The sequence below is a fragment of the Chinchilla lanigera genome, unplaced genomic scaffold, assembly GCF_000276665.1.
Source record: "Chinchilla lanigera isolate Chin_1 unplaced genomic scaffold, ChiLan1.0 scaffold00002, whole genome shotgun sequence".
NCBI classification, from domain to species: Eukaryota; Metazoa; Chordata; class Mammalia; order Rodentia; family Chinchillidae; genus Chinchilla; species Chinchilla lanigera.
In genome coordinates this window covers 42,278,440-42,287,288 of record NW_004955403.1, presented here as the reverse complement: position 1 = coordinate 42,287,288, position 8,849 = coordinate 42,278,440, and the positions used below count along the sequence as shown (strand labels likewise).

The following is an 8,849-nucleotide window of genomic DNA, read 5'->3' as shown; positions in this document are numbered from 1 at the left end:
ATATATATTGTTGTGAATTCAACAATTAACCAGTGTTAAGAAATTTTCTAGTGTGAATCAGTGTGGGTCACATGATAGCCACATTATCACTAAAAATATTCAGGTATAATCTTACAAATGTGTGGTGGTGTTCCTTTAAAAAGTTATTCTATCAGTGACTTGACCTAGCCTGATCTCCTAAAACAAGTGTCTGATGAATGGCTTAAATAAACAGAGACAATGGAATATGATTTAGGGGCTCCAGGAAGGACAAAACTCTCTGGGAGTAAAGACAAGAGCTTCTTGCTTCACAGCTGGGTGTGGTGGCTCACATTGTAATTGCAGCACTCAGGAGGCTGAGGCAGGAGGATCATTGTGAGTTCAAGGCCAGCCTGGGCTACAAAGTGAGTTCAAGGCTGGCCTGAACTGCATAGGAAGATCCTGTCTCAAAAAGACGACAAAAAGAGCTTCCCATTACAGCTCATAATTATTTGATTTTCAAACAAAGGAAGAGGATACTGAGGCCAGGTAGGAACTGATCAGGACATTGGGAAATTTGTTCAAAGACTTCTCCAAACGGTAACTTTTGTCATTTAAGACAACTGTCTCATCACTAAGGTTGACAATTTTATTGCTCTTCTATAGGGACTGTCATGAGTCCAGTGCTTGGCTGTATCAGCTGTGGTATTATCTTGACTTCAGAGCTCTCTCAGTAGGAGCTTTCCAATATATTCAGAGAGCACTGTGTTCAGAAGCTTAACCCTTACACAGCCTGGTCTCCAACATCATTCCTTTATGCATGTTGACATTTAATGGATAAATTGTACCATGTCCAAAGGGTGGGGAGGAAACAACAAATCATCCATTCATCATTGGTGATCTTGATATTCAACATACCAGGGCCTATTTTTCCATCAATCACACATTTCATGTTTGAAATTTTTATGACAAAAGTTTGATTATATATAGTGCATGGAAGATCACTGCTGCTGCTTACCCTAAATAGTAAAAAATCGATCACCATGTTTGGGCACAAGTTTTCTCTCTAACGAAACACCAAACACAGTTTTCAATACTTCATCTATTTCTTCTTCTTTCAGTGTCTTAAACTCTACCAGATCTACATTGTCCTTATAACTGAATCTCCTAGAGGTGAGGGTCCAGCCCACTAAGCAATGAACCCCTTCAGGTGTCTGCAAGGAACAAAAGGATTTGCTTGTAAACACAGATGCTGGTGATGTCTGAAGGTAAGTATTTATCGATTCAAAATCTTCAATTGTTCGAGGTTCCAGAGTAAAAGAATAGATTTTCCGGTATTTTCCCATTTCTAGAAGATCAGAATGAAGAAATTCTTGGTGTGGAATGTACTGTTCTCTTCTGATTTGGTCCAAGTACCAGATTCCATTTTCTTCTGTCAAGCGGAAAATGGCAGGCACTTGAGGTTGGTCCATCCCAGAAATTAATTCTAGAGGCTCCCATATCTGATAGGAGCGTCCAAAGCCAGCATCAACAATGTAGTTTCTGCCACTGATGGTCACCTGTACTACAAGGTGAATCATACCACTGCTATATTTATTGGCTGGGGTGTTGTAGACATATCCGCCCAACATTGTGGTCTGAAACCCCATTGTGGTCAGAGCCCAGTATAGAATATGATTGACCTGGAGGCACCAGCCACCCCGGTTCCTTCTCACAACTTGATCAAAAACAGCCTTTAAGTCTAGCTCCATGGATTCTCCACAATGCATGCTAAGGTTTTCAAAGGGAATGGTTCGAATCTGGTGCTGAAGAATGTCAGTTAATGTTTCCAGGTCCAATTTCTTCTTAGAGTTCTTATAACCAATTCTTTCAAAGTACGCTTCAATATCCATGGTCCCCTGAGCAAGGAAAAGAAACCAAGAAGAAATGTTACTACTTTTGTGCTAGGATTTTCAGAAGTATAATTATAGCTCGAATGCATTTTAAACATGTAAAAATAAGCAATGGTTACAAATATGCATAATAATTCCATATGAATTAATTTACATTTCTAATTTCATTGAATATTCTCAGTGACCCTAGCACAAATGTTTTATAATTTCTTTCAACTTTCCAGTATCAGATATTACAAGTAGAGGTGAAATAATGAGCAAAAAGATAAATACCTTATATGTGGTTTTCTCATTGATAGAAGAAAATAAAAAAAAATATTCTAGTTAGTATACATTAAAATAGGCTTCTAAAGCAGGCATAGTGATGCACGCCTATAATACCAGCACTCAGGATGCTGAGGCAGAAGGGCCACTGTGAGTTCTAGGCCAGTCTGAATGATTCAGAGAGACCTCATCGCAAATAAATGAATGAATGAATATAGATGAATAAAAAATAAATAAGGCTTCTAACCACTACCTCAGAGGAGCAGGTAAATTATTCAGCAGAGTAGACGGTATTTATAGAAACTCACTCTCTTAAGTTACTCTTTAGCTAAAAAAAAATCATTTCTCCACTTAAAGATTTACACTGATTCAGTCATTGATTGCTTGATTCATTCATTCATTCACTCATCAAGCACTGTTTGGGCCTTTGTGCTCGAATCTAATCCACAAGACCAAAGAGGGAATAAAGCTTCATTAAAATTTGAAAAATTAGTGAATTACATCTGAGGATATGTTCTTTATGTTTACATTTCCCATTAATCTATCGGAACCTTTGCATACCTTTTTATCCTTAATTACACCACCTTCTCTTCACATTTGTACAAACTAAATCTCTAGCAATCTGGCTCAGAGAATAAGAATGGCCAAACTTCCCCAGTACCTCTTTGGTTCCTTCACCAGAATCTACAGAATATATGTGGAAGAGAGGTGAACACTGACCTAGAGAAAAATGTGCGTTATACACAATGGACCACTTATTGTTTCAGCGACCATTCCCTACTATTCCTTGCAAATTGTACAATTTGTTTTCAAGCTTTTGTTCTTTCCTCTGTGAACCTTCATCACTAATCCCACCCCTCTTTACTGTGGTGGCTTTGGTACTCTCTTTTAATGATAAAGTATTGCACTGGGGAATTTAATAATTTCAGGTCCATTAGATTGAAGTCAGTATTTGTTAGGAAATCTCTATACTAACAACATGCTGTAGGCAAATTATGGTATTCTGTGAATAAATGTTAAACATTTTGTATTCTTAAAATATGATGCAATGAGAAGGCACTAGGAAAGTAGCTGCCACGGAAAGAGATGAGTGAAAACATTATTTGCTTTCCACATAGATTGGTAACATCTCTGTGCAGGAACAGAGCTTCGATTCAGTTTGACCACTGACACAGGACAGTTCTGGAAAGCAGAGCGAGCGCACTCACAGAGCCCATTGAGAACCCCTAGGAAGGCATTTTGTACTCTTCTGCTAAGCTCAATGTTGGTGGATTGTCAGTATTAGTTCAGAAGTCTCAGAATATTTCTTCTATCTGGCACAAATTCTAAAAATGATCAGGAAGATAGTTGCAAAAAATACATATGATGTTTTCTTCAAAAACTAAAGGGTAGTTTCACTGACCACCACTTATAAAGAACATGTAATCAGCAAGAACAGACAGAGCTGACAAAACGGTGAACAACGGAGTTTCCCTGGCAAGGGTGCAGGAAGTAATATGATGGGAGATGGAAGGCACCCTGAAAGGTGTAAGCTCAGAGTTCGGGAAGCCCCTCCAAGGCATCGTGGAAGCCACCATTCAGATGATTTCTATGGCAACAGGAAGGCAGATTGAAGCATGTTCCATGCCGGTGGTTACTACCAATGCATTTAGCAGATACAGCAAAGTGCAGTACGTGGTGGTAACACCTGGCTTCTCTTAGATGGGACAGAAGCTATAGCTGGGGATGCAGGGACAGAACACAGAAGAAATGATCTCAGAGAAAACTCAGTGGAGACACAGCTCTATGCACAGGAATATGATGCAAAAACCGATCAAAATATAGTATGACACTGGGATTAAAAGAGAAGATGTAACATGTAAAACTTACATGCCAAAAAATGCAACCAGTGCAAGAAGAAAAATGAATAGAAAGAAATTCTTCTGAGGAACATGGCAGGATACAGCATTTAAAAATGGACCTATTTAAGAAAGTTAATAAAAAAGGTGAAAAATAATCTGGTTTGTGAAAAGAAAGATTTGAGAACACAGAAAATTCACTGAACACAGAGGTAATACATAAGTAATGATAAAGAGAGTACTGTATCTATATCTATACATATGTATAGATATAGATGTGTATACAAAGTATCCCAAGTAATTTTTTCTCTTTTTTTGTTTTTTTTTGTTTTTCTCCGGTACCGGGAACCGAACTCACGACCTTGCGCTTGCCAGGCAGGCGCTTTGCCGCTGAGCTAAATCCCCAGGCCCTCCCAAGTAATTTTAAGAAAAAAAAATATATATTGAGAGTAAAAGATTATGAAAAAGTAGCCATTCCAAAGGTCAGGCAGAAGCTAATAACAGCGGAAAGAAGACTGCGATACTTTCCCATTAGTGAGACACAATACACAACATCCACAAATGAAAGGAAGGAACGTTTACATTGGGTCAAAGTTTGTAGATGTTTCAGTCCATAGTCAGCTGGCTCCAAGACAGGGCAGCATGGCAGGGGGGCCTGGCAGAGGAGAGAGAGCTCATGGCATGGTGACTGGAAGCAGAGAGAGGGAGAGAGATCAAGGGAGGAAGGAGGGAGATGGACCGTTCCAGGCCAGGTTCCCAGTGGACCACCTGCTCCAACCTGGCTTCACCTCCTCACATGACACCTGGCTATGACCTCATCAGGGGACTGATGCACTGCTGAACGTGAGACCCCTATGATGCCATCACTTCCCACGAAGGTTTGGAGAAACATCCAGAATAAACAGTTACAAAGACAATGCACTTCGTGCTTCTGGAGAGGAGAATTCAAAGGTGTAATACAAAAGACATAAAAGATATAGCTATATATATAGCTATATCTCTATCTATCATCAGTCAGTCTGTCTGTCTATCTATCTATCTATCTATCTATCTAAAATTTTCCAGAAATGAAACAGTAGGAGATGACAAGACAATTCAGGAAAGTATGATTATACTTGCTTGACACTGAAATACATTCTTGTTAAATTTTTGAAATTTAAAATTAAAAAGAATTACTGAAGCATATGGTAGAGAAAGAACAGACTTCGGGATAAAGAAAATACCAGGTAGGCAGCAGAATGTTCTACAGAAATATCTAAAATGAGGTAAATGAGCAATGTCTACAAAGCACTGCAGGAAAGTCCAATGCTCAAGTATTACTGTTAGGGTTATGTGAATTGAGATAGAGACATAAATATAAAGACAACCTCGAACATGAAAGAATTTGAGAAGGACAAAAGCTATAAGTGGTTCTGATAATGTGTTTGCCCTTTAGTGGCCAGTGAAGAAGGAAATCAAAAGGAAAACTAAGACACAGGCCACCATGAAGAATTGCTGTGAGTGTTGGATGATGAATTGATAGGCTGCTGAAAAATCTAGTTCAGCTCTGCAGAACCAGAAGTAAGTGAAAATTAAATCTGAAGACTGAGAAGGACCAGACTGAGAAGATCTGATCCAGTACTGTCAGCACGGGAATTGTTAAGTGACAGACTCAGGTACATGAACATTCTAAAGAGCTTATTGGAGTAGACTGCAATTCAGGAATTAGACAACAGCAGACTCCAAGCAATTCAATGTTAAAGGCGGGAAATGGGGATGGAAAAGAGGGGGACAAAGAGGAGGAGAAGAGGAAAGAGAGACTTTTATAAGAAATCCACAGAAAGCAACAAAAAAATGTACTTGGTAGAGTGAAAGTTACTTGGTGGCCTCTGACAGGAGAAATATCGAGTATCCTTTTATTGTTCACCTTGACAACATAAGCAGTGGAAATGTTCAGTCCACTGGTTTTCCAATGACAATTTTCATAACAGAACACAGTCACGTTAAATTATTGAACTGTAAAGCAGAATCACGTAGGTATAATCAGAGGGAGAAATAGAGCCATGAAAGAATCAGAGTACACTCCCAGTCTAAAGTACTTTAAGAAAAATAATTAAATACACTGAGAATCACATGGAACCCCTAGAGCTTCCTCTCCATCACGGGTATGAAAAGATAACAGAATCATGAATTCTGGTTAGGGGACTGCTGAGGGCATATGGGGGTGATGAATCTTCAGGACTGAAGTTAGTGTGGGGGAAAATGCTTTCTGTTAAGACACCGCAATCCTTTATATTTCTGTTACCACTTGCCTGTTTCCCTGGTCCGGCCTGTCTTGTTACCGTGAAGGGCCTGTACATAAGATTCTCTTGGAGGACCAAGCGCTCCTGAAATTGCCTTGCCCTGTTTTGCTGATTGTTGGATTTGCAGAGATTATTGTCCCGTCAGAGAAGCCCAGGGACAATAGCTTGTTGGAACAAGGTCCTTTAGCGGAGCTGCTTTGCCTTCAGTCTGGACTGATTTTTTTTTCAATAATTGGTATTGAACCTAGGTCCTCACATATTGTATACAAATACTCGACCACTGAGCTGCAGCTTCAGCCCTTTTAATTTTTTGGAAACAAGGTCATGCTGAGTTGCGCCGTCTGGGCTCGAACTTGCAACCCTCTCACTTCAGCCTCTCCACCAGCTGGAAGGACAAGAGCATACTACTGAGCTGCACGGAACAAACTTGGAATCAATAATTAACATGAAGGCACAGCTGACTTTCTCCCAGAATTTCCCTCAGTCACTAGCACATTGATCATTGTCCCAGTGTCCAGTGTGGGGGAACTGAACTCAGGTCACCTTGGTGTTCATTTTGGGAGCAGAAAGCTGAAACATACAGAAGGAAGCAACTTCTAGAGGGTCTTGCTCCCCTGTGAATGTTTAGCTCACTTCTGCAGATCTTACAAATGTTATCTGGGCCTGTGGTCAATATATTGTCATTAGACAAACTGATGCAACTGATCCCTAAATGACACAGCACTTCCATCACAAGACTGTCAAGAGTAGCTTGACAAGCAGAACCTATTGTTTGATTCTCAGTCCTAGTTTCTCTGCCTCTTTCATGTGCAACAGTGGTTCTTAGTTTTGGCTAAAAAAACCCCTTGATTTTCCAAAATGCAGGTGTGAGCAGGAGCCAAGTACAGAGGAATTAAAAGGAGACTGATCCAGAGGGAGACCTCCCATAAGATGCTGCTGTCAAATTAAGGTTACAAGCAGCACTCATGTAGGAGTTGGGGCCTGAGATGGAATCTTCTGCACCTTCTGCGTGGACTTCTGTCATTACTGAGTGGAAACTCCAAGGAGAAGTAGTGAGTCACTTCTGACCTGCATGTGTATTTTTCTCTCTTCCTTCTATGTTTTCTTTGTTCTTTTCCACAGTGAAATGCTTAGCAATGACACCACACCTAACAAGCCCTTAGAGAATCTGGGTGGAAAAGTTCCAGCTCTGCTGGCCATATGCAAAGCGCATGATTCAACTATCCTCCTCAGTGTACAGGGCATCTGCCTCTCTGCCATGACTCCCAGCAGCTGGGACAGTGTTGAGGGGTGACAGCAGCAGACAAGGAAGACAAATCAAAAGCGAAACTGCAGCTCAGGCTGCAGTCAGGGAAGACTACACTAAGTAAGCCTCTGGGCAGGAAGTAGCTAGAGGATGACAGTTAAAAAGTTCCTTCAGAGGGACAGGATGAAGTCATCTCCTTAGAGTATTGAGACAATAAAGGAGGGGCCTCGGTAAGGAAAGAACAGTGTATCAGAAAGGAGCCAGGAAGTGTATGGACACTGTGGGCATCCTGTCAGAGGCCAGAGCAGCATCTACCAGGCTACTAACTCCTGCGGCTCTTTTCTTGCTGCTATACTGTCTTGTTTGTGCTCTGGATGATGCCTACCTAAAGGGACTAAATGTGAAAATGGTCACTGACAGCTCTTGGAGACCCTCCCAACTAAGCCTCCTTCCAATGTATAAAATTTCCCCAAGAACTCCTCTAGTGATTACAGATAATATCCACCAGCCTTCCTGGATACTTGAGATCACTGGGAGATTTCTAAACCATTAATTTAAGGAAGCAGCAATTGTTATGAGACTGCTCCCTGTAGGATTAACTGAGCCATGTGGGATACACTCTGTTAGAGATCTAGGACGGTGGACATCACTATGAAAAGTACTGATGAGGAAAAGTTAGGGGAGGAATTTCCTTTAGACGCAGCTATCTTTTAATATTCCTACTTAACCCTCATGATAAACGTTTAAGAAAGTCATACTATTCATTTCTACTTTACCAATGGGGAAACAGAGTTTGAGAGAAACTAAATGATTTCCTTCAATTCTCACTGGGAGAATGTGCAGCTAGGACTCTAACTCGGTTTGAAACAAGGGTCTACATACCAAAGTACTTACAGCATTAGATCCCACATATCTCCCATCCAAACATTCTGAAGAAAGTTTAGAACTTGAAATTAAGAGTCAAAATAGAATCTAGTCTCTGAAACTCTCTGCTGAGATCAGACTTCACTCCAATTACAAAGTACAAACCAAGTCAGTCCGGGAGCTCCACTTACCCCAGGGCTCCGGAACTGCAACCAGGAAGCAGGCAGAACTCCTGCTTCTTCCTAAGTCCTCAGAAGTTTTTCATTGGCTTTCTGAAGTCTCCGCCCCAGGTGTCTGGTTAGAATCAGCCCAGGGATCTCTGGGAAATGTAGTTGCGTGGCCCCAAGTTGCTCCTGTGGCGTTCTTGGAGTTCTTCTTTGGAAAGGAATTGAGTTATATTAACTGCTGAACCTCATGCCTCAGGCTATGAAGGGTGAAGACCTTGCACATAGTTGTTGTTCTCTGGGAGCCTCAGGCCAGAGATCCGATGTATGATGTGGAAGGT

The 8,849-nt window shown here is 40.8% G+C and overlaps 1 protein-coding gene across 3 annotated transcripts; it reads right to left on the bottom strand.

Moving 5' to 3' along the window:
* Nucleotides 1-593: 593 nt before the first annotated feature.
* LOC102017185 (arylamine N-acetyltransferase 2) lies at nt 594-8,597 on the bottom strand. Of its 3 annotated transcripts, none has more exons than XM_005373601.2 (2): nt 8,536-8,597; nt 594-1,856 (listed from the first exon to the last, which is right to left on the bottom strand). In XM_005373601.2, exon 2 carries the CDS (start codon nt 1,848-1,850, stop codon nt 978-980), a length of 873 nt encoding a protein of 290 aa, XP_005373658.1. In that variant the 5' UTR covers nt 1,851-1,856; nt 8,536-8,597; the 3' UTR covers nt 594-977. The 3 variants fall into 3 exon arrangements, with proteins under 3 accessions (XP_005373658.1, XP_005373659.1, XP_013369030.1); XM_005373602.2 differs by lacking the exon at nt 8,536-8,597 and adding an exon at nt 8,375-8,529; XM_013513576.1 differs by lacking the exon at nt 8,536-8,597 and adding an exon at nt 6,244-6,611.
* Between the last annotated feature and the right edge of the window lie 252 nt (nt 8,598-8,849).